At 40.4% G+C, this 26,221-nt stretch overlaps 1 protein-coding gene across 1 annotated transcript in view; it reads right to left on the bottom strand.

Moving 5' to 3' along the window:
• Positions 1–275: 275 nt before the first annotated feature.
• PDXK (pyridoxal kinase) overlaps positions 276–26,221 on the bottom strand; it is a 55,053-nt gene continuing 29,107 nt past the window's right edge. The window contains exons 3-11 of the mRNA XM_076354849.1: positions 24,700–24,804; positions 21,682–21,765; positions 19,691–19,737; positions 17,313–17,398; positions 16,440–16,485; positions 13,654–13,765; positions 12,122–12,258; positions 11,491–11,557; positions 276–10,712 (exon numbers count right to left, since the gene is read on the bottom strand). Coding sequence (XP_076210964.1) covers positions 10,600–10,712; positions 11,491–11,557; positions 12,122–12,258; positions 13,654–13,765; positions 16,440–16,485; positions 17,313–17,398; positions 19,691–19,737; positions 21,682–21,765; positions 24,700–24,804 — 797 coding nt within the window. The 3' untranslated portion in view covers positions 276–10,599. The remainder of the gene's footprint in view (positions 10,713–11,490; positions 11,558–12,121; positions 12,259–13,653; positions 13,766–16,439; positions 16,486–17,312; positions 17,399–19,690; positions 19,738–21,681; positions 21,766–24,699; positions 24,805–26,221) is intronic.

Here is a 26,221-nt window from a genome sequence, read left to right as displayed (position 1 = left end):
TGTGCGGGATTCCTGGGAGGAAAGCTCCGGCCAGCCGGCCGGCTGCAGAGGCTACTGCCCTGTGCTGCAGCTCCCAGAGGTGGAAGGCAAGCAGAGGAGAGGCAACACGCAGCAGGACAGGCACAAGGCTCAGCTCCATGTAACTCACAGGAGGCATTTGCGAGAGGGGGGCAAATGCTTGCACGCAAATCCCACAGTTATCATCTCCGGTAAAGCCGGGCACTCCCACTTAACTGGGGAAAGAGAAACATCACCAAGGAAAAAAAAACCCAACATTTAGGAAAGGAAATGTATTTTATTGAAAAAAAAATTACATTTCACTTATACACCATGAAAATACTGAGTTGTGTGTTATTTTCATAAGAAGAGGTTAAGACTTTCACAAGAAAACCACATTCTTTATTACAGCGTTACTCCACGAGATGAGGCTCTGGTGGCATCTGCAATGGGCGTTTATTCACTAAACAGTAGAGCAGGACTAAATGTGCTTTGGGCAAAAACCCTAAATATTGGCCTCTTCCAGATGCTACTCCCTGTTGAAGACACAGCACTCATTTGGTCAATATTGAATTATTTCTGAATTAGAGACAAATCTCAAATTTTCTCTACTCACTTAGATCTTAGGCAAATTCACAGCTATCCCTCCCCTCCATTTTTAACAATCTTGATTTGTATTTCCCATTCAGCCAGCTAAAAGCATATTGAAACGGCATATAGGCTGTCACCCTCCCATCTTCCAGCAAGAAAACAATACTGAAAGGGATACATTACACTAGCAATCGCTAACAGCAAGTGACAAGATCACTGGATGGTGCTAAATTCTCCAGCGTTTCCTTCCATCATCGCATCTCCAGCAGCAAGCCCTGCAGTTTTCTTCCCTAGCAAGGCACGTATTCACGTATTGCGCGTATTAGGCACATGAATACATGTGCTGTACTAAATGCAGGCCACAGGACAGGAGTACCTGTCTGCAGGTGGTATCCCAACGCCATTTGTCACAGGCGTATCACAAGAAGCGTGCTGTGCTCCAAGCCAGCTGTGACAGGCTGTATCACATCGCTTGGCAAGGCATCTTCTGAAAATCCCTTATGAACTAGCGACGTTTGGTGTGGGAAGATTTAAAAATCTGTAGGCAAAAATAAATACTAATGCCGCTTAAGTACCCAGGTAACTTCCCTTATTGATTGATTTACTTACTTACTTACGTGATTTCTTCCTTACTGAAAGGGGATGGGAAGGAAAAGAGCCAGACCTGGACAATTCTGACACCGTGCAAGTGCTGTGAAAGTGGACTTCTCCACCTGGATCTTCCTACTGTGTTCCCTAGTTAGGTAACTGCTTTATTCTATGCTGTTTTCTACCCTGCTAGGCACAAGCATCACATAAGTCATTAAGAACAGTCACACAAAAGCTTTTAGTACTATAATGATTTTGCGATACAGGGGATGGGCTGGATTGAGAACACCAAACTCGTATTACTAAATCTGCAGCTCTTCTTTCAAGTATTTAGCTGACAAAGGCTTCTTTTCTTTACCACTAACAGTGCAGCTTTGCAATTAGGTTCTGCTTACCCAGCATCTCACTGCCAGGAAAAGAGGCAACCCCATTCTCCCCCATTTTGTCCAGCTGCATCTTCCCAACCCCTCCCTAGCAGCAGCACAAGCGCTTATCTGTTCCCCAGATGAGAAGGTTAAAGGAAATAAAGGAGATGAAAACTTCAGGGGTTTTGGCTGGATAAATTCCCCATTGGTTTTAGCTCCTGGACTTCACTCGTTATGGGGACGGGCACGTACCAGGGCCAGCACAAGTGATGGGAGAGGAAGGTTAGGGCGCAGTTTTATTGTGTAGCTGAGCTGGACAAGTTAGATCTATCATAGCAGCCGGTAATTCTCCACCTTTCTTTCCCAAAGAACATGAGCCTAGCCTAAATCATCCGAATAAGTCACTTTTAGCGTCTCCCGTTCTCCATGGCCTATAGATGAAGTCTAGGGAAATTACATGGCTAAACTAGGTTCCTCAAAGAGGGAGGAGAATGAATACCGTGCCGCCTTACGCCACAGCCAGGAAAGCGGTGAGCTGTTCATCACGTGCTTTAAAGCGCACAGGGAGTTGTGCTAAACCAGAGCTTTGGTACAGCGCTCCGAAAAGAACAGCCCAACAACTTCACACAGACCTCATCTCCCACTTGCTCAGAATAACTCCTCCACATTTCCCCCAAGGGAGGGTGCAGGCAAAACAGTCGCTCTGCCACCACCACGGATACGTTGCACCCACAGATTCCCAGGGGAGGAAAAGCCAGGCACAGCGAAGCATGCAGAACATAGCTGTTCCCTTCCGTAGCCTCTCTCCTCGACAATGCATTATTAATCTCGGTGACATTTTTCTTGTTAACTCAGCAAAGCAGAAGTACTTCTCTCTTAACATATCCAGAACTCGGGAACTCTTGAGAAAAAAAACTTCTGATAAATTCTCCCCTACTTTTTGCAGTAGCGATTTATTCAGAAGTGTGGTGAGGATGCTGCCAAGTTTCTTAAAAGAGACATAATAAATGATGCTCAGTTTTTCCAGATCACCAACTGTTGCGGCAGAAGCACAACATTCAGCGGAGGGCCATACTCCGCAAAGCGGTTTATGTTGCAGACCTTTACACTTTCTAGAGAGCCCCCAAATGACAACCAAAAAAAGAAATATATATGGACGGTTGTGCTTTAGCCCTGGCCTCCCAGCCATAAGAAACAAAGACTCAAGTAAGTACAGCAAGATGAAAAAACCGTGCTCCGATTTGCAAACGTGCTAACAGCTTGCCTTTTGACTGAATGGGATTTTGTTGGTAACTCAACTCTTCTGAAAGCTAATATATTTACAAATTTAAATTCAGATCACCACCCTACTAAAATTCTTCACGTTATTACAACTGACAAATTACGGGGAAGAAAAAAATCTTTACTTTCTCCCATTTAGGCCACTCATCTATCTGTTGCATGCATTCAGCACAAGCTATGAAGTTAGCTCGGCCAGGTTCATAAAATGTGAACGAGCTAGTTTTGTTCCAGTCTCTTGGCTCGTCCATTTATATGTTGCTATGAAGCACTTGTAAGATCCCCCCGTCTTATTTAATTAAATAAACAAATCCCTCACCTGTTTTTAACCTACCCTAGATGCATTTGATATTTTATTCCAATGCAAAATCTAAATTTCAGGCTTATGCCACAACTTACCCGATGTTATAATGGATAAGGTAGCAATATTTAGGGTTTTCTTTTTAAACAATGGTATCTACCGTCCTATTGCCTCTCTCTACAATCAAGCGTACAAGCCTTGCTGCAGAAAGAATACAACTCGTAACCGCCAACCAGAAAAATACACAAACACTACAAAAGCCTACAATTTCATTAGAAATTAAATCATTTGCTATTACACAGAACTTCATTGTTTTCCTGGCATAAAAGTCATTTAATTACTACATACGCCTTGAGGACAATCATTAAGATGTGTAAACATATAACGGGTCCACCTAGTCAGTACAAAGCACCACACAAACTTTAAGTACATAGAAAGTTTGCTCATAAATATTTCTTTGTTTAACAATTCAGCACTAAAAAAATATTACTTAAAAAGGCATCTTTTATTAAGTTATTCAGTTTGTCCAGGGCTGGTGGGGTTGTACTATCCCTACTGTATTACAGCCACCTGACCCTCTTTCCAAACCATTTTACTTTTCTGGAAGAAAAGGCTATGTGTGGCTGGGACCCGAAGCTTCAGCACAATCTATAAAAATATAATTCTTTAAGACCTTCTGCTCACATCCTGAAGGCCTACACAGCCAGCCCCCAAATTGTGTTTCCCACCCCCACCACATTGCAAATAAAGCTTCAACGCGCGCGCGCACACACACACACACACACACACAGAGTACATATATTACGCTCTTCTACACACAGATTTTTCTAAATAGCAATGCAACCACAAGGGCAATAGGTAAGGAGTACATGTGATTTCAGTGGCAACATATGGCACAGCCTTCTCATATTGCTGGTTTTCTCTATCTGAATGATGTGCTGCCTTATTCACTGCTCTGCCAATTGTGGATTTATTACTATTGTTTGCGCTGTGGAGGCACTAAGTCAGGAACACATGCTTATTTAGGAGCATACTTAGGAGCACCCCATTTGCCTCGAGGTCCATTGCTGCTGGAGCAGTAAAAGCACCAAACTGGTGGCGCTGGGGCTGTCACCTGGCACTGGTTTCCTGGTGAAGCAGACGGGAGCTTTCCTAGGCTGTTGAAAGCCAAACCGCATTCTTCCCTTCTGGAAAATGTGAGAACTCCTGAAAAAGTGTGCTGACAATAGCAGCTCCCTTGCATTCTGCATTCAACGCCCTTCGCCGGGCGCTTAGGGCACACTCCTCCAGTTTCTGATTGAACCTCGTGGATTTACCTTAAATCTGCTCCTGCATGCATGTATAAACTCGCCGTTTACTCATTTATTTAAAAGAGAAGAGCTATTTTCAGGGCTGTGATTGAACATCTCAAAGCTTAGTCTCCGTGGTTGATACGTGTCTTTAATGGACGTGTTTTAGAAAGGTACAAAACTGTTCAGCAGTAGGCTCTCACTTACCAGAAGCAAACGTCTTTCATGAAGAACAGCTCTCTGAATAATCTTATCCTGTGATTCTAATAGGAGTTGAACGACTAGTCAATGAGCCAATGAGGCTGCAATGGGATGTAAAAGAAGGGGTTGTGTTTCCATTTATGAAGAAATATTTTGGTCTCAGAGCAACAAAAATTTGTAACACGCACGTCTCAGCTTCTAAAAGTACTCTTTAAACGGGCAAGGACCTTTACTCAGGAGAGGTCGTTTTCTTTAGTATAAATATAAGCCAAAATTCTCCAGTGGGCATAAGCATAATGACGTAGCGCCTTCTCCAATAACCAGTGCTCTCATTAAACTGGATACCTGCTCTCTTCCTCCTGCAAAACACTACCATAGCAGAAACACTGCGGAGTGCTGACAGAAGCACTTGTTCTGACATGCAGGAACAATTGTTTCCTACTGTATAGTCTTGTATGCTCCAACCTACGCACTAAGATAAAAATTACTCTGTGAAGGGGAGCGCAGCTAAACGCTGCACAAGAAACAGACCTCAAAATGAGTTGTGGTTCTTATTCCAAGCCCCTCTTCTCACCTTGTATGCAGGAATAAAGAGCACAACACAGAGAGGTCCTACACATGAAAGTAAGAGGCATACAAGAGCAGTGGTGCAGAATGCCAGCAGTTGTCTTCCCATGAAACTTCTTTAAAAAAAAAAAAAATTAAGACAACAAGGGTGTTACTCACTTCCACGTACCTACTATCTTACAATGAGACGATTACAGCACACAAACATGAGCTCTTCCATTAATTACCCTTTCTCTATACTAGGATATAACTAAGGAAACCTTTAATTACATCCACTTTATTCAGCACGGCTATCAAACTGTTCTTGTTCTGTTTAATTCTGAAACGATTAACATATTCAAAAATAGGATCTAACAATTTGTGTGTGCACAGTATATTAAATGTAGATGCTTTTATTACAGTCTTCCTTGCCACATATTTTAAAGTAAATCAATACAATCACCATAACAGTCTCAGACAACAAATTAACACCATCCAATCAAGACACAGTTAAGATACTCAAAAAGGCAGTATGAGTAGCCGGAAACCTTGGTCCTCTGATTCTTTTGTATAACACATTGATCATAGATTTCTCCCGCTTATGATAAAAATCAGCAAACAAACATTAACGTTAACAATTCATACTACAGATTTCTTAAACGTGTATATCAAGAGTGAATAGCATTGATTTTAGCACAATGTCTTTATGCACGTCTCCCAAAGAGGTACATGGGAATTTTAAGCATGTAGAGACTAATCTGGGACCAGAATAGATGAGATCATTTGTAAACAACTTTTGATCTCTCCTGCACGATGGCTCCGCAAATGAGTGCACTCGCAGTAATCAAAATGGCTGACCACATATGCTGCAAAGTTCATTCCAGAAAAAAGGGATCCAACACAAATTACTTCCGGCAAGCGAAAAGAAAGAATGGTGGGGAAGTCGACTGGACACAAACACAAAGCATTCACCGCTCCCATGCGTATATGTACTTCAGCGTTAGAAGCGTCCTTCACTGCTAACTTCACACGTACACATGGGAGGGAATACATGTGGCAGTGAAGTTAGCAGTCCCTAACTGGTGAATGCTGGACTGGTGGGTTACAGACACCTTTCAGGCTGTTAGGATGGTCACGGAAAATTATCCGTTAGTTATTGAATCCACTCTCTGGGCTAAAGTGCTTGTCCTTCTGTAATCAATTGGGACCTGAACTAGTTTAGACTAACCATTTTTCTTTACCTAAGGATCTGCAAGTGGATCAGACAACCGTGATAAGTCTCCTCTGAGCCCTTAAATAAATAGTGGGCAGCTGTCTAATACTGAGACACTTTCCAGCTGCACCAGAAAGACAGTAGGAACTCCTGCATATAATATCTGTATCTATTTCTGAGGAGAGGAGGGAATAAAGATTGGACAGGACTGTGCTGAGTCTTTGAATTTTGTTCTGCAAACATGATGAAAAAGTGCTGTGTAACTCTGAACAAATAAAAATGCAGCCAAGTATTAAGTATGTATACCTTGACATTTAAAAATACCTGTTAGCCTGTTGTGACTACAAAACGTTAGCTACAGAATATATTTACAGATAATTTCTGATGTTTGTTCCTGGCAAGAGATGTTAAGCCCAATTCTTCACTGAAGACATAAACCTGACCTAATTTAGATCAGGTCAGTGAGAGTTCAAAACAGGTATCACATGAGCAACTCCCAGGGACTTAAGCAGAAAAAGCTAGCAGCCCATTGCTACATACATCCAGCTACTGCACAATATGAACTTTTGCAAACTGAGCACATTAGTATCATTATCTTTTTTTTTTTTTTTTTTTAACATGGATATGTCACAAATTCTAAGGAAGCTGTGAATTACTGAACTGATCCATTCTTTGAAGCAGTGGCAAAAGATCACACCTGACAGGTATAAGCTGCTACCACTTTCTCTTTTATGGCAAGATCATGGTTCATTATGATTTACAGATAAAACTTTGTTTGCAAGGTAGCTTTAAGTTCCCTAAATTCCAAGCTTCTTTATTTCAGAGAAAACCAGCCCTTGCCTTTCTCTCAATTCCCTTGTGAAAGTTCATTTTTTTTAGTGGCAAAAAAATTGTGCTGTCTCACACTTACTATAAGGGCTTTTCAGTAGTACATGCTTACAACAGGTAGGGTTTCTTTGACAGCAGATTTTGACAGTGCATACTTCCTGCTGCTTAAAAAGAAATTAAAAGGCCAATTTTGAGATTGTCTCTCCTGTTGATCCCCTGATGTGAAGAACTCAAGAACCCCAACTTTGCACTGCACTAGTGCAGGGATGGCCACCATATGGCTCTCAATTCGGTGCCATGCAGCCCCCGAGCCAGGCCATGTTACGTGACTGGCAATGAATCCACAGCCCTGGTTATAGGAGACAGTGTACCAGGAGCCACTTCCAGACCCACCTAAGATCTGTGCTGGAGCCATGGGACCGCAGAAATCAAATGTCATTTACTGCATGTGAACTGCTCCTGGGATTCATCTAATTCTTGGCAATCTGAGGGACACAGTAGAGGTCTCAAAGCTTGGATTTCTGTATGTGACCAATAGGAGCTGCAAAACTGGATACAGCTGGGTGAGGGTGTCAAGCATAATGCCGCAAAGTCGACCATGATATGTATAGGCAGGGAAGTTCAGTATGTTGATCCCTTCTTCCCAAGAGGATGGTAGGGATTATACACTTCCACATGAAATAATCTAATTTTAAAAGATAAATAAACTCATAGTTATGTTTGGAATATGGCACGCAACACTTCTTTAATCAATGCCAGAAACCGTTAAAATCCTTTTGTGTTCAACTGTTGAGATGCATCACCAGCTACAGTATTTAAATATCTTTGCTGAAAGCAACTATCTCAAAAAAGGCAATTGTATACCTGGCACAACTGCCCAAGCAAAAAGCAGCTTATCTAAAAAGGGAGCAAATTATTAATACTGAGCTGTTTCCAAGCCTATCTAGAAGTTTGTGCCTCAGGAAGAAGAAAAAAAAATTTGCATCAATTTAACAATACAGCGCTGCAAAGAAAGGCAATTCATTGTACTTCACAGAATCACAGAACGGTTGGCCTCTGGAGATCATCTAGTCCAACCCCACTGTGCCAGCAGGGTCAAGTACAGCAGGTTGCTCCGGGCCTTGTTCAGTCAGGTTTTGAATATCTCCAAGGACGGAGACTCCACAACCTCTCTGGGCAACCTGTGCCAGTGCTCGGTCACCCTCACAGTGAATTATGTTTTTTATGGAATTTCCTGTATTTCAATTTGTGCCCACTGCCTGTTATCCCTTTGCTGGGCACCAGTGAGAAGAGCCTGGCTCCTTCTTCTTCACTGCTTCCCATCAGATATTTATACGGACTGTTAAGATAGTTCATGTCTTTTTACATGTTGGATATCAGCCATGAGCTCATCTCTATTACTGACTGCTAATTTTAGCAACTGTTCACATCACCAAAATTATTATTGCTAGAAAGTTATTTCATGGCAGTGGTTACTAAAAACTGTGGCAGTAGAGTCACGTTTTGTAGGTCATTTCTGTTTTTTTTTTCCCCTTAAAATTCTCAAGTCATATGAATTTTTTTTCTCATTTTTAATGACAAATGCACGAGAGGAAATAAAATTATTATTAGTTGTTGAGAGTGAAAGCCCGAAGTTTGCCTCTTACATTTACTGCAAAACATGTTCATCTCTCAAATTTCATTTGCTTCAGAGATACTGAAAATGAGGGATTTCAGAAATGTATTAATTATGAAATCTTACTCTATTAAAAAAAAAATCTATTCAGCTAAAAATTCACTTTAAGGATAAATTACTCTTCTACTAGGTGAAAGCAATTAACTTTTACAATGGCAGAAAATCCACAAAAATGGTGGGATAAGTGAAGACTTCAGTGGCCAAAGCAATCTCCAAACCGGCTCTTCTGGGGACTCCCAAGCTATGCAAGTGACACTATCAGTTAGGCAGGCGTGATGAGGAAGATGCAGAAGAGGTATCTGGGAGATACCCAAGAGTGAGTTTCCTGAGCATACTCAGGTAATCAAGAAAAACTCAGCCCTTTCTTCTAATGCAAATTTGCTTCATGTCACTGCAAGCAGAAATGCAATTTTAATCTCCCTATGCCATCTGAGACAAATAAAGCTCATCAACTGAATTTGGATTTAACAACACACTAGACCTCAACTTGGGAGAAGCAAAACCTCAGTCCCATACAGAAATCATACGGAAGTACGAGTGGCCAGTTCCTGTCAGCATATCTGCCCTACTGGTACAATATGTGGCTGTGATGTATACGACGCTGAAACTACTAAGAATCCCATTTTGAAGCCTTATGAAGCAGAATTTTGAAATAAAGATGCATTAATAATAATGCATTGCTGTCATCTCTAATCAGTGTAGGCTGCAGAGACTTACATTATGAACAATTAATTTTGTATGTTACACTGCATTTGGTAAACATACTAAAACTAAAAATACTACTTTTACCACATTGCTTCATTGATAAGCCTGCCAATAGTGCTCACTGTTGCTAACTGGAAGTACCCTACGTAGTTTGTAAATACATCCACCCATGAAAAGCAAACTAGGGTAGCCAGCTTTCAGGGTAAGAGCTGCTTTCTCTTTTGTCCTTACAGAATGTTTGTCCTTAGTTAAAAACTAAAGAAAGAATCAAACCTGGCCTCGGAGGTAGAACTACAAACTTCTAATCAGTGCTACTGAATAAAGATATTATCTTATTAATGAAGATGTTTCTGGAGCAGCTTTTGGAAGAAAATCATGTGGGCACCCACAAACATTAGAAATAAGCAGCCAGTACTTGCAAAAACTGAAACTGTGTAGCTGTTCATATTCAAGAAACAGGAGCAGTTATCAGTAACATGAATGACACCTCAAGGTCACTTCAGAGTACTTAAATGCCAAACATCTTCAAAGTACTCCTACACAAAACCAGAACTTTGTGTGCAGTTTTAATCCTGCTTAGTTTCATAGCAGCTGAGATGATACTGAATACCAGAGTAGGTAACCAGATACCTCCAGGAAAAGGGAGGATGGAGCCAGCTCCACTGGCACTAGATGCCATCTTGAAATATATTTTCCAGTCAGTCAAGCATTCCATTAGCAAATTCACATCTAAAGTCTTTGGCAAGGCAGGAACACTGTACTCTCTTGCCCTGGGTAATTACACAGACTAAGTGAATTTGACAGCCATTTTGATACCTGGTAATATGCTTCAATGCACACTAACTGTTTTGTTTTTAAAACCGAGCAAGGCCAGCACATATGTTTGAGAGTGGATATCTGCCTATGCTGGGCACTATTTCATGAAAGTCAGGTTTCTGTCACAGATCTAAGGCAAATATTACAATTTACAGGAAAGAAATGAGGACATCAATACATTGTGCGTTATTGGAGACGTACAGCCTTTATAACACGGTGGCTTTCACTATGATCTCTGGGTTTTCTATGTCCTTTTTGCTTTGGACCATTCTCAGTTCCAGCTGGGCTGAGTTTGGTTTGTTTCCTTCTCCAGCTTGTGCTACAAAGATGACATCAGAATGTCATTAAAAACAGCAGTAGAAAAAGAAACAAGTTACATTGTTCCGTTACCCCACCTTTTTTTTCAAACCTCCTCCCCCCTCCCCAATCTCCCTTACTGCCCCCTGCTAAAGACTTCCAAGGTGGAAGATCCAGGTCAGCACTGTGATTTCTTATCACCCCTGTTCTGCATCTCTCTCCAGGAAAGAAACACAGCTTTGCTGTTATTAGAAAGTGACAACAGACATGCTCCAAGAACCCACAGATCCCATCTGGATATCCTTAGGAACTGAAGGACATGGGAACTCCAAGGGGAGAGAAGCTGAAAAAAAAAAAAAAAAAAAAATCGCTCCTCACATGGCCAATACAGCAAAGAGACAGTTTATCATTAGCTGATAAACCCCTCTCAATACTAAACACATGCACTCAAAGGGAAAGTGAGTGAGCTACACTTAAAACAGAAGCTCTCTTGCACGTCAAACTCAGCATTTCCTCAAGTTCTTCCGCCACTGTTTTGCAAAGCAGTCAAACGAGTCAGCATGACTGGAGTCTCACGAGAAGCTGAACAGTGACACCTTCAGTTGGGTGTTGTCAAAAATAGGCTTGGAGGGCACAGTAAGGAACGTGCACTGACAAGACTACCAAGCTCTCACTCTGTAAATTCTCTGGCTGCTTCTGCACTGAGGGCTGCCTTTAGTCAGGAAACCCAGAAAGCTCTTTGAATGTTTCTTCTGATGCAAATCCAGACAGAACAAGGGAACACGGTTTGAATGAATTACCTTTTGCACTCTTAATGGTCCTTTGCAGAACATGTTGCATGGCTGACACAGTCTTTTCACATGCGACCTGCATTAACATAATATATTCAGGTTGTAAAATTTCAGCTGCCTAGTTTAATATTATTATTTCAAAAACACTGCTATTAAGAGGCAAACATGACTGACAAGATGCAAACAGGATGACAACTATGTAATGTAGAGTTTGGGAAAAAAAAATCTTAGACTCTCTTAATTCTCCTGAAACAGGTATTAGAAACCATACACCCATATTGAGGACTCCATGTGCTTAAGAGAAAGAAACAGAAAAATAGATCTGATAAATGATATTCAGTGATTATTATGAAGTGAGGGTAAAAAATATAACTACAAACATGCATGTAGTCTCCCTCTCTCAAGTGAGAACAACATCTTATTTGGCAAAATTACAAAATCCATGTAACTGAAATGCGACCGTCCAAAGTTGTACAAGCTAAAATGTTTTGGCAAAAGGGAAATTCTGCTTTCCTCTAAGGTGAGGAAAAAAAGCCAAAACAGAAGAGAGTCTTTAAATAATGTCATAGATTAAAAGTAATTTAAAAAAAAAAAGAAACATAGTCTAAACTTGCAGAGAGACGAATAACTTCTCCCACACCTTCAAATTGTTTGGATGCTTATGTGTCCATGCCAAAAGCATAGCAGCGAACAAGTCTCCTGTTCCAACAAAGACAGCATCCACTTTAGGAGACTCCACTCGAATTCTTTGTGTCATCTTGGTACCATCTGCTTTAGCTACAACACAGATAGACAATTAAGTAACAGACCCAGCAATTAATACAATAGCATTTACTATAATTTAAAAGTGATCACCAGATTTGAATTCCTTTGTTGTTTGGAACATAAAGATGCTAAGGAGTATTGTAAACTTTGTACCAGCTCTTAAAAGGTGCAACCTTTTAAAACTTTGCCAAGTTGGGATAGGATTTACAACTTTTATACCATACATACTTCACTTAAGAGGGAGCAGGTAGCTAGCACCTTCATTTTCATGAAGGATTGAGAGCCACCTATTTTCATTTAGACAGCAGCAGCAGCTTGCTCAGGAAACCACGTTTATGGAGACTGCTGAATCCTAGATGGGGCATCCCAAACCATAATCTAGGATATCTCTGGGTTGTATGGATGCACAAGAGCAGCTGTAGACATCAGCAGAGAATATCTGATCCATGTGCCATATTGTTATCACCATTGGAATGACCAGACTTATTCCAGACCTGGCATGTACTGAGTGCTAAGACCCACCGACTGATTCTTAGTGGAATCTGTTTTAAATATCAAGACTTTTTCTGTCTCTCAGCAGTCCAGAATGTGATGCCCACATTTAGATCCCTTAGATGAACAAGAAAACGAGATCATATACCATCCCACCTAAATATGCCCTTCTCAGGTACAAACATCCTGCGACAGTCCAAACACACAGTGAATCTTGGTGACGGTATAGAAGGGGATATAAAGAAGAAGTGGAAGGACATTTTACAACCTATCGGGGAGGAACAATCTGCTAACAGCACAGTGTAACTTTTCATAAAAGCATTCAAAACGTTCAAAGTTCCCGTTTTATACCACTACTACTTGTCAGGGCCACTACTAGGGGCTTTAACAGCCCTGATCAACCTCACCTAGGACATTCTCCACCCATGCACACTCTGCCCACTTGCCCAGGAGCTGCATGGAAGCTCAGGCCTGGGTGCAAGCATCCTTGCCTGAGCCATGCTGTAGGTGTACCTGTGTACAGCCCTGCTGTCCTGACTTACTGATTGGATTTTCCAGATTAATCTCAGACCTGGCTTGTCTCACCTTTCTCTGATGATCACTGGACTGTCAATGGGACCTGTCCGCCATCACCACGCCTGTTCTGCTCACTTTATTCAGATACTGTTGGGCCTGTGCCCTGTTGGTGAGGGCAGTGCTCTGCTCTGCCTGTGCTCCCAGCTTGTCTTCCCTCATGGGCAGCCCCATTCTTACCGCTCTCTCTGATACTACTGCAGGAGAAGAAGTTCACTTAGGGATCTAAGCTCCTTCCATGCACTACAGATGGGTCTGATGAAACTGCTTCTTAAAAAAGTAACTGAAAGCACGGAACAGGTTAAAAGAAAGCACAGTTTAATGAAGGAGTTCATGACTTACTTTTTCTGTGGCTTCCCAGAGCAATTAGGTAGTCGTTTCCTAGAGGCGCCTGTAGATCTGAGCTTGTGATCACCACAGTCTCTGGTCCCATGGCATGGAGCATATCCATTACCTTTCCATGTGCAAAAAGGCAGGAATCAGTGACTGCAATGTGTGTTGATTAAACCTTGCATCATTCATAGTACTGAGGACTTTTGACAAGCACCTTATTTTGTAAAGAGAAAAAACAGTTTCTACTCAAAGAATTCACTTTAATTAGGGGAATTCATTTGAAATAGGGGAATCAAAACATCCGTATTTAAACATACACACTTGTTAAAACATACAAGCATCTCTGTTTGTATTATCTTTGGATGCTCCTCTGAAAAGAATACTCTGTTTCAGCTGTGATCAGAATTTTTGTCTGCATCATGTTGTCAGAACATATTATCAAAAGAATAAGAGAACAAATATACAGACACATGCACCTGAGCTGGCATCTTGAAACACTTGCTAGAAAGCCAATAACTCCAGGTCATGAAGTCTTATTTAGCTACTACTTTAAGAGTTAGCAAAGATGAAGAGTTAAAGAGCTAAATCAGAGGCACAAGTGTGTCCATCTCAATCTTCTTTTCTCATTCTGTTTCAAACCCCAAATTACACCTGTAAATTATGTACCTTTGCAGGTGTATTTCCACTCTGTGTGTTCCTCACTTAAACTCATTAATACTCTACTTGTGACATCACAATTGGTTGCTACAGAAGTGATTTTGATTTCACAGAAGAATTACTTCAATAATGAGTTTAGCATAAAACACAGATAAAATATTAATTCTCCCAGAAGAGTTTAACTAAAAATTCTCTCAGGCTAGCTATGACTCACGAGCAGGTGAACGATAAGGATTTATTTCTGCTATTTTTTAATTCTCTATTGCTTTTCTTTCTTGTCTAAGCCTCCAAGTTTCTTCAACTGTCAGAACTCTTGCACAGGCATCGGTTGGGTTTTAAAAAAGCAGTAAATCCACCAGCATATGCTAACATAATCAACCTGTGAAGTAACATTAAACTCAATTTCATTTCTCAGTCACAATTCACCAAGAACCTAGTCACCAGTATTTCTAGTTGTAGGACTTAGTCCCTTCTACATTAATATTATGTCATATTTAGTTTTATGTTAGAAGGCTATACTGTCATCACCAGTCTTGCTAAAGAAATGAATGAAAGCATGTCACCATGGAAATTGATGTCAGAATTCCTACCACCTCCAAACGGGACAAATTCCAGCATGGATTATTACTCAGAAGGATAGACTTATATATGACATACAGCTGGGGAGACAGACAGATTAAAATATAATATCCTGCAAGCAACTATTTAAAAAAATGTTTCCATTCTTAAGTATAATTCCATCTCTTTAGAAGAGATATTTTAAAACCCATCACAAATAAAAGCTATCACATGAATCAAAGACTGTCAGAAAACTAACTTGTAAAATTGTTTAGCACATGCAACTCGTGTTTGCAGCTGAAATACGCAAACCTAAAACTAATGGCTGCTCAGCTAACAGTGTTGTTCTCAAGACTGTGGTTCCACTGGTGAGGATGAGAATAGAAGAACTGAGTTGTAGTTAGCAGCTAGTGGCATGAAGCACAGTTCATCACCCTCGCCCAGCACAGTTGGGTAATGTAAAACTGGGGCGGGGGGGAATTAAAAGAGCTGAGATCTTTGGAGCTGCTTCCTGCCGTGAGGAGATGGTAATCAACCCAAGTTGCGTGACATTGCTGGAGGAAGAAAACAACAAACATTTGGGCTGACAGACCCCAGCTACTCTCCAGGGTGCCATTGCAGCTGCTGTTTGTTTAAAGATTTTGTGTTCCTTTGAAGTTCAAAACCAAACTGGAAGAAATAACATCAGTCCATTATGAAAGCACTTGACTAGTCAACTAAACAAAGAGCTCAGCCCTTCTCAGGACAGCAATAAAATCATATTCCTATTTTGTCCTTCATCACTAAGCCCTGCAGCTTTTTATTTTCTTCAGTTTGTGTAAAAGGGTAAATCCTTACACCTCAGTGCAGTATATTTGCGGACCATCTATCATCTCTGTATGGCAATGACAGCAGCTATCAATGCTGTGGATTCGTCTCTTTCACCAGGAAGTACCCGAAGGCCATCACTCCTAGTCTGGTTTCTCATCTATGCAATCTATCCTTTTGCAACGCAGGTCTCGCCCCCTTTGAATCAATTTAAGGAAGAGAAACAGAGCACCAGCCAACACTGTCAGGAAGAGATTCAGAGTGTATTCAATCAATCCTTGTAAGAGCTTGCTAGCAAGCTCTCTTCCTTGCAGTCTGTATGGGAGAATGAGAAACAGCTGTCCTCTAACACTCAGCATTGCTGTTGCACGACTCACATGTGGACAGCAGAGGGAGCGACTCACACAAGTTTCTCACGCCCAGGGTCACCCAGGGTTTTCACCCCAACCAGTGCATTTCCACAGCGCTGACAGCGTGTGGTTACTTGCCACGTGTGCTGCTGCTACGCTTCTTACACTGCAGGAAAACAAGCTCACAGAGATCTACTCGTTACCACTGTAATGCCTTTATCTGTAGTTCTTTCAGGAAGTTTCTTCAGAAGTCTGACACTAGAACAGAAAGTGTTTTGTGCCTGGAGTGCGCAAGCTTTAATGATAAATGGAGAGAGGATTGAGGCCAAAGTGACTTCAAGGTTGAAGACAAATGGCAAACTGCAGCATTGCAGGCAGGAATACAGCAAGAGATCTTACACATCCTACCCCTTGCCTACTTACCTCTAAAGCTTCTTTTTCTGTGCGAATCTTCCTGCCCGTGAGTAACCTGAGAATGAAATAGAAATATTAAAAGAGCACAAGTTCTTCAAGCAATGACTGCTTTGTTTACTCTTTGAAAGGAGGAAAGCTTGGACCGCACCATACAGGCCTGAATGGCTTGTAGCTACATGGTCTGCTGTACCAGACCACTGTCTTTAAAAGTTATGTGCACAGATACACAGTGCTTCCAAAGTGGACTCACACCAGTCCTAACCTGCCTCCTGTAGAGATCCCTGTATAATAAAATTCCCTCACAAGTGTCTTCTCTCCATCTCCCATGTAGCTGCTCCCTCCCCTTAGGGGGACAGCCTGTGATGTATCACAACAGATAATCTCCTGACCAAAGAAAGAGTCACAGCTATGTAGACAGGACGGGCAGGAGGCATTTAAATTCTTAACTCCTATGAGACATTGCCATGGCGGTATTTCTGAATCTAATTTTGGGGGTTTAAGTCAAACTATTTCAGTTTTGATATTCTGACATATAATAAAAATTTTCCTAGGAATGGGTAAGGATGGGGAAGGGAAGAGAGGTATTTTTTCAGCCTGCCCTAGATACAGGCCTCTGGAGACAACAAGAAATAATCATGAAAATGAGAGACCGGAGAAAACAAAAGAAATCTTTTCCTCACATAACTCCCAAATTTTTTATCGGTTTTAATATGGAAGGTTAGAGGTTCGCTGAAAAGCACCACTTGAAAGTAACAGCTAAAAACCAAAACCCAACACATACATACATACGGCACTGTATTGAGACAAATAAAAGAACGGGTATCAGTCTCCCCTGCTTTTATCCACAAGTTTATTTGGCTATAAAAGGAACTAAGTACTTACTCAGCTTCAAACTGGTTAGGAGTAATTATATCAGCAACAGGTACAACTTTGTCCCTGTAGACTGGGAGGAGATCCTCGGGCACATACTAGGGGAGAAGAAACAGTACCAAATGTTGACAGCAGCATCTGAGACGTGGGACTGCAACTCTCCTTCCCTCAACTACCATTCGTGCTGTCACTGAGTAACCCGACAGCTCCCAGTGTACTGTTATGCAGCAGTAGCTAAAGCGGCAATGCATCCTCCAGCTGGTGACAGCACAACCAACAGCCCTTCTTTCACGGGAGGCGATGGGAAGCACTGCTAAGCAGACAGGCCTAAACTGGCTCATTAAAAGGAAGTGGTGCCTGGACAAAGAACTTTCGGGTTCCCTCTCACCAAGGTGACAGAGCAGCATGAAGAAATACAGTGTCCCAACATGGAGGACCCTTTCTCATGTCCTTACCTCCAAAAGAAACTACTTTGTTGTTGTACCAACAGTACAGAGGCCCTTTGCTGCGGCAGCATGTGCCCACATTAACTGCGTTGCATCATGGGGCTTAGGAACAAGTAACACCCAGGCTATGCGTTATTTTGCCTCCTTCTTTCAGTGCAGTACTTCTAGGGTGTGCTGTACATCAATATGTGTGAACGGGAATCAGATTTGTAATTTGTTCGGTACAACTTAATCTATAAAGCAGTTCCGATAGGGACATTAAAAATATTTTGCTTGTGTTGCACCTAAGTCTAACAATGGGTATGCAAATAGTCAAATAGTCAAATCTATGCAGTCTAATGCTAGCATACTTCACTGCCTGCAGAATCAGCTCTTCAAGTAATGAGAGCCAATATGCTCCCCTTCCCGCCTGTCTGTTCCGTCTCTATCCCATCTTCATTATGGCCCATCAGCAAAGGAAGATTGGTTGTCTAAGCAGGTGACATACACTAAGACGTAACAGGAGCCCACCAGCCTGTACGTCTTCAGACTCAAAGCTGAAAAGCATCAGCTGTTTTGGCACACTGGAGCTCAGCTAGGAGTTTGGGTCAGATGGGTACAGGGCTCACCTCTCCTTCCTGAGTCCTGCTGTAACTCAGTTTAACAAAACCTTTAATAAAAGTTCATTGTTTACTAGTAGCTGATATTCTTTGGCAGAACCCCATTTGCTAAATGAGGATTAATACCCCCTTTGCCTGTGTTTTATTTTCTCTGTTAGTCTCATAAGCTAGGCAGGGCAGGGTGCATTTATACGTGTGCCCATGTGTTACTGTCTCCCACTCCAATTGTATCAGCAACAGGTACAACCCCTCCACAGTGCTGACCCCTAGGTGCTATCAGAACACCCGTCATACTGATACTGAGCTCACTCATGTAGCCACGGTAAAGTGATGATGTCACAGGGACTCTGCCTTTAGACAGAAATGCAAAACTAGGTCACGTCTAAACCGAGGCGTTTTAAATAATGATTTTATTACTTTTTATGGCAGGAATGAGTTGGTGGGTTGTATGTTAAATCTTCTCCTCTTCTTCCACCCACCTTATCTTCCACCCAAAAGACATAGGTAGGCCCATGGTTATGACTTCTCCCAAGAGCTAAAGCTTTGCAAGGTGACTCTACAGCTGCTAGATCTCTGCCTTGTCAGAAAAAGCCAAGGACAATAAATATTGCAATAGACGTAAAATGAAAGAATAGAACACAAAAGCAATGGCAAATTTATTACTAAGTGCTACTTCATGTGATATTTTATGAGCAGATAAACTGTAAAAAGGTACAAGGACAAAGAGAAATTCATAGTGCATGACTAGTTAAGGCAGAAGAAAACACAAAATATCATTATTGCTGATGTCTTCCCACATTGCATTTTTACTGAAATTATTTGCTAGTTTTGATCAAAAAGGAATGTTTCTTTGTCGGTATGCAGTCTGGTATTGGCACACAGAACCTTTCTGTCACTGATCACAGCCCAATGCCTAACAGCTGTTGGTTTTCACACAAAATAAGTCATCTTCATTTAGGTTCAAGTGGTATGTCAATTCACACAACCACTGACAATGCCAGCCAGGCTACCAGCCAAAACAGAGCTCTTGACAGAAGTTGAGGGAACTTCAGTGAGACAAGGAAGGGGAGCGGGAGGATATCTTCCTGCGGACAGGGTCTGCATTCCACCTGTTGTCTCAGCAGAGAGTCAGAAATAATCCCAGGGCTATGCAGCCATCATTCTTCCCAGACACTAAACGCATTCAAATACAGGAAATTAAAGTACAAGTTTACTTGATGCTGGGATCCAAAGCCATGCTTAGGTAAAATAGCTTAGTTTTGTTGTTTAAAAATTAATGAATCTTTATACATCTTTATATAGCAAATATTCATTATACAGAGAATCCAAACAGCTAAGTACTAACCATAGAGCCTTCTCCATTCCATTTGTCACCCATCACTGGATCGCATACTGTAACAGAATAAATCTAGCTTTAGAAATGGGGTACAGTTGCAGAGACCCTGGTGGGAGGGAAAAGTTTTAGGTAACAGTAGTGGCTATGTAACAGCACTGAGCACCCGATAGCTTATACACTCTCACAGCTCTTGCAGCACACTCAACCTGAAATTTATAACTGGTGGCTGTCAATTCTGAAAGAGTAGGCCATGTGTCTTAAACAATTGTCAGAGGGTTGTAGTCACCCTCTCCTACCTGCTTCCATGTTGTTCTGTCTAAAGGTGATGAGGATGAGAGGGTCTGACTGCTGGGAGTAAAAGGGCTTTTGTTATGGAAAACGCAAAGAGCCTTCACTCCCTAACCCAAAACTCTGGGACAGTAGTATGGTGGGGAAGAAACATGGGAGAAGCTAATAGCTGTGAAGAGTGTCCTATTTTTACTTTAGCGTAAAAAGATACATGCCAAATGTACACACCAAAATGCTGTGTGTACACATTAAAAAAATGTGTATTTTAATGAAACAAGAAGAAAATCCATGCCAAAGCACATAAACTCATACTTGGTGTAATAATATTAACACACATTTAGCACAGGTTCTGAATCATCAGCAGTTTTAACAACATATTCCAAGTGCCCTCAGTTTCAAAGTGAGGATGGAAACAGCCTAGCCTTGTATTTTAAAAAGGAACATTGTTTATTGTATTAAAAGAGCTTTCAGCAAGATAAAAAAGAAATACAAATCCAAAGGTATCAAATCAATGTCCAATCAGTATTTAAGGAAGTTTCTATGAGTAAAAAGAAGGTAGTTTGTTTTACATTTTAGAAGTATTTTCCTTACATTATAATCTGTTTATTAAATGTAAAGGATGTTAGAATCCTAGCTGTGTTCTCACCATCTGACCACTTCCTTCCTGTTCTACACAGCTAGATGTTTCTTTCTGCTCATACTCCAACGGAGTTTTTAGCTTTCACTTACTAGTACAAGGCTCTGGAGAACCTGACAATGCAACAGCGTTAAAAATGGCTAAAAAGCAACAAAGCCCGAGCTCATGAAGGTATCTCTGCTACATTTTTCTAAATGAGAACTGTGCTTTGTTAATTTTAAGTCAGATATCACACTCCGCAGTGTTACACCTTGCAAATCCTGCGACCCATTCCAGGCGTTTCCTGACCACACGGTTTATTGAACCTGAAGATGACAAGCTCAAACCATCATTCACAGTTTTTTATCCCGCTAAATCCCCACTGACTTAGCCCTGTCACTCTAAACGTTTTGCTCAATTCAAGCCTACACTGGTTATGTTCAAAAGTCCCAAAACACTCAAGAGACTCAGAAAGGAAAGAGGAGAATCTTTTCTCACAGGTTTAAGCCTGACACGACACGTTAGTGACAGCAGTTGCTAGAGTCTGTTGCTCTTTGAGTGCTCCTAGGTAATCTTAGCAGAGGGCACCAGACTTAAAAAAGCCTTGGAGTTTAAGCTAAATCATGAAGCTTATAAGGCACGGTAAGAGACTTCTTCTGGGATGTAATGTGAAACCATGGCAGGGCAACATGGGAGAGTCTATCCTGCTTTTGAGTGACTTGGAAATCAAGGAGAGGCTTCAGCTATCGGCACTTACAACCTGTGCCTCTGAACTACAAACAGCAGCAGCTGGCTGGGATTTTACAAGTTTTTCTTGTAAGGCAATCAGTCCTCAAGGCACATTCTCCTTTGGACAGCATAATACAAGAAACATACTGAAAGGCATGAAATCAGACAGATGAAAAACCAACTCCCTCAACACTTAAGCAATGCTGAAACGAAACTTCCCTGTAGCCTCAGCTGGTCCCAGCCAGATCAGAGTACAAGATGGTTGTGAAATGCTGGGTAACATCAGAACAGCATTGTCATCCTAAAACGTGAAAATGATGGGCATATACAATGATGAAGCAGAAAGGATTATAATACACATCCTTACCATATACTAGGTTAGAATTCTGTTGCTTCAACTCCTGGACAATATCCACCACCATTGCAAGAAATGATGTGTCTCTTGTATAACCTTTGGGAAAAAAAGACACTTCTGAAGTCTATTCTCATGAACGCTTCTTTTTTTTTTTTAATTTTGGATAGGAATGCTGCACACTTCTCATTCTTTGGAACAATGCATTTTAAGAACAAAGGCATTTTAGTATTTCACTCAGGAATAACAGGTGGAAGACAAATTCAGACAGTGCTTGCACAACTACAAATATAACCTTAAAAATCCATTTACTAACTATGTTGGATATGAAGGGCTCATACAACTTCCAAATGCTTGAACATATATACAAAAAGGTCAGGCTGAAAGGAAAAAACATTCCTTTTCTTCAAAACAGCAGTCCAAATCAATACTATTTATCATGTAGTAAATAAGAAGTATTTTAAATTCCATATACTTTTCTCATACTCTGGTTTGAAGCAGGTTTTTTGTTATTATTAATGTTGGTGCTGATACAGTCCAACACATTAATGCAATGGAGAATTAATCTTGAATATTTTAGAGCAATGGCCAATATACCAATAAAATTCCTATTTTTAGGCTTAGCAGTGAAATAAGCTGGAAATAAGTTTTATTATCTCTCAAGGCCCTAATCACAATGCTAGCACCACAATATTCTTATTAATTTCTTGATTTTATAGATGTTTCTTTATTTATATATTTATTTTATGTATTAACTTTATTTACAACATTTATTAATTAATAATTTGATTTTCATTGATTTTAGTTCATTTAATAGCATTATTTTTAGCAAGGTAGCTTCTTCAAAACTTCAGCTTGGAAATATCCACTCTACTAAAATATTTAAAAATACATTTTGGAGATTTTTTTTTTTAAATCGCAAAAATCGATCAATTCTTAGATGTTGCAGAGAAATGGAAAAAGCTTCCAAGACTTTTGGCCAAAATGCTTTGTCTTATGTCTATGAAATGCTGATAATCAGCCAAAAAAGCCAAGCAAAGATTTTTGTTTAAAATAACCTGTGCTGGTAGACTGGCTGAAAAAAAATAGAGAGTATGATTAACATTATTGACAGAGGCGTTTCAAAAAAATTACACTGAATTGGAGTTTATCTCTTACCTTGAGTGTTTTACTGTAAATGAAACAAATATATGAAGATCTACAAGTAACTAACAGTCACAGAAATTAACGAAGTGTTGTTTTGTATAATCAGCCTGAAGATAATCATTTCCATCTCAGCCAAGATATCTACAGTCACCAGACATATAATTACAGTCAAATCCCACCTGCTGACAAATTAATTTGTTTTCAGTGTTTGAATAATCATATCCAGGTTGTTGGAGGTACAAGGTACAGTTGTGCACTATAGTGAATGGCTGTTCCTGTTTGAAGAGAAAAATCTGTCTTTTGGCCCTGAATGAAAAAAACTGAATTCAAGTTCAGCCACAGCACAACTGAACACTAAAACACTGAGAGTGTTATTAGATCTTAAGAAATTAGTGCCATTTCTACCCATGCCTTCTTTTTGTCCATACTGAAAATGGCTACACCGAATGAGATTTTTAAACAAACATGAACAATACACTGACCCATCTACCCACAAATCCTATTTTAAAAGGCATATTAATAAATATTCCTTTTTTTTTCCCAAAATTTCTTTTTGCTGAAGATTTCTATTTTTCCTTCTACAATTTTTAATCTCTTACATCTGTTTTGCCAGTACAAGACAGTGATAGGAATGGAGTTGGGGTCTCTTCCAAGAGTTGAAAGTAAAATAAAATAGGAACATTTCAGCTAAAAGAATACTCAAACATTATTTACAAGTTTTCCATTGTAACATGTCCTGAAAACTCCTAAAATACAGTGTGCTTTTCCTGGAAATGTCCTCTGTGTGAGTTCTTTCAAGGAAAGAAAGGGTGTTTGTGTATTTCTCAATCACAAAGAACTCTTTTATGCTGAAATTAATTTCTTAACCTTAGTTCAGTCTATTTTCTGTTTAGTCTCCTTTACTGTGGAGATATTTCCTGAAAAAGAACTGACAACAACTCTTTAGACATGCCACACCCTTCAAGCCAGAATGACTGCTTTGGGGTTATAATCCATAAGCTTAAAGTTTCCAGTTTTGGAAGCCATGAAATCAATCAAAGCTGGCAATATATTTCTGTTTACCTTTAAAAAGTGACTGTTCACTGCTATAAAAAAACTGATACTGTAATCTAAACCAGATACATAGCTCTTACTGAGGTGAAACCCGATCAGTAATCTACATTTGAGAAGCAGGAATTGGATGAGAAGCAGTTTTTAATAAAAACTGCACATAGAATCTCTCCTTTCTACAAAGCATTCTGCAGAAAGTTATCTTTGCCTGTATTTATAAGCACTTTGCACAGGAAAACACTGCACAGTCACTATGTCCTGCAGAACTGTATCCACTCAGAGGACCTACACAGTAACAAGAGCAAAAAATCAAGAGATATGACAGAGTCAAAACCAAAATCCAACCCTGCTTATACTTTGCTCTGTATCCAAAGCACTACCCCTTAAAGATCAAGTAGAAAAAACAAGGACAGACAACTGTGTATAAAATGATGCTATAGTACTGCAGAGTGCCAGTACTGCAAATTTAGGAGAAAGGGTTAAACTGATGTCTCCATAATAAATTTAAAAATAATAGTCTGACATTCCTCATCCTTTTTTCAGTAGAGGCACTCCCAAAACATTAATTAAGCCTGTACATGACTGGCCTGTACAAGTCTGTAAGCTATACAAGGGGATCAATTTACCCACCCAATTGCAACCTTCAGGCTGGAGAACACTGGCTGTTTCAAACTAAACAGCATGAGCAGTTGAGACTGTAATATACAAATGAAATTGCAGGAGGAATCAAAGGAGGGAAAATGTAATTGCTTGGTTTGGAATAAGGAGGGATATGGTTTATTTTTCTTTACTTTTGTTTACATCTCATGGGAACTCTAAGGAACAAGCTCTTCTTACCTGTGAGTACATAATCATACCGGTTGACCTTGTTCAGCTTAAGTCCTTCATACAGTTCATGAAGTTCATCTGAATTTAACACCTGACCCTTCCAGTGGGCATAACCTGCAAAGTAAATGCCAGATCATTTTTCAAGAGCTAATTTTTCTATTTAGGATCACACAGATTATACACTTGGAGGGACCGTATCAGATATTAGCACCAGAAAGCATTTCCACCTCCTCTTCTGTAAAACGTTGTTGCCAAATGAAAGCTGCTGGCAGCAGAACATTTAACGTGCTCAACTTCTTCTCAGCACCTCTGTATCCCAAAGGAACTGAAGTGACTACACTGGAGTTTGAGACTGTCCATTTATCAGCAAATCGAGCAGAGCACACACAAGCTCCTGCAAGTTTTCCCATGGAACCTATACAACTATCCCTTTCCCGTGTGGAGGGGGACAAACGTTTGTTTTAGACTTCACTGGAGGAGGGTGTTAGTATAATCTATTTTTGTTATTTTATACTATAAAAAAAAGAAAAATAAAAAGATTGACAGCTAGATGACGAGCTTAAACAGGCTTGTGGATCTGTCTAGACACAGGCATGCAGCACTGCCGCACCTATCAGATATGGTGTTCACTGGGACCTGCATGTAACGAATAGAGTGACCGCAGCAGAACATTGTCATGGATGCTGTTTAAACGTACAATGTCATCTGACAGATTTTCTTCCAAAAATAGCACAGTTTTAATGCTGAGGATCCTGGAAGAGGCAAATGAGTATCAGAAAGACACTATAAAGAGACAAATAATATCCATACACTCTTATCCTTGAATGATCTCTAAGAATTACAAGCCAATATTCTTGGCTGAGAAGCAGATGGAAGGTGAAGTTACTTGGGAGAAGCTGAACTGATTTCAGCAAACAATGGACCAAGCTTCATGGCAGCCAATTTCAAGGAAAAAAAAAACAATCTTCCTTGACAGACTCTAAACATTTTGTTGAAAAATTTAAATGCACCTTGCACCTTGTCATCAAAGCCTGCCCATCTAGATGGCAGCCATCACTCCCTTGTATGGGGTTTCCTCCAGGATATTAGATGAAGCACCCACAATTTAACTCTTCCAACCTCCATAAATTCAGAGTTTGTTAAAAAGCTTATCTTTTTATTAACTGGGCTTAGGAAAAGTGAAATGTTGAATGAGGTATCTTCTTCCACACCACCCCCGTATGAAGACAATGGTATTTTGTTTATTTTCACTTCTGCTCTTGGGAGTTAGAAAATTCTGTGACAAAAACTGTTGGCTTTGATTATCACTCTAAACTGTGTTATTAGAGTAACTGCCAAAAAGTGCCTGGAGCCTAGGATAAGCACATTTTTCAGTTTTCCTTCTTATGAATGCAAATACACCCACAGTAGGGTGAGCAGATGGATCATTTTGTTCTCCTCAGCTCACAAAGGCCTAGCCTCTAAAACACGACTTGCTGCCAGCTGGCTGGGGGACTGACTCACACCAGCCACTACAATTCTCTCCCTAGCA

The sequence above is a fragment of the Aptenodytes patagonicus genome, chromosome 1 (assembly GCF_965638725.1).
Source record: "Aptenodytes patagonicus chromosome 1, bAptPat1.pri.cur, whole genome shotgun sequence".
NCBI lineage: Eukaryota > Metazoa > Chordata > Aves > Sphenisciformes > Spheniscidae > Aptenodytes > Aptenodytes patagonicus.
Note: the sequence above shows the minus strand (reverse complement) of the source record. Positions and strands in the feature narration are given on the sequence as shown.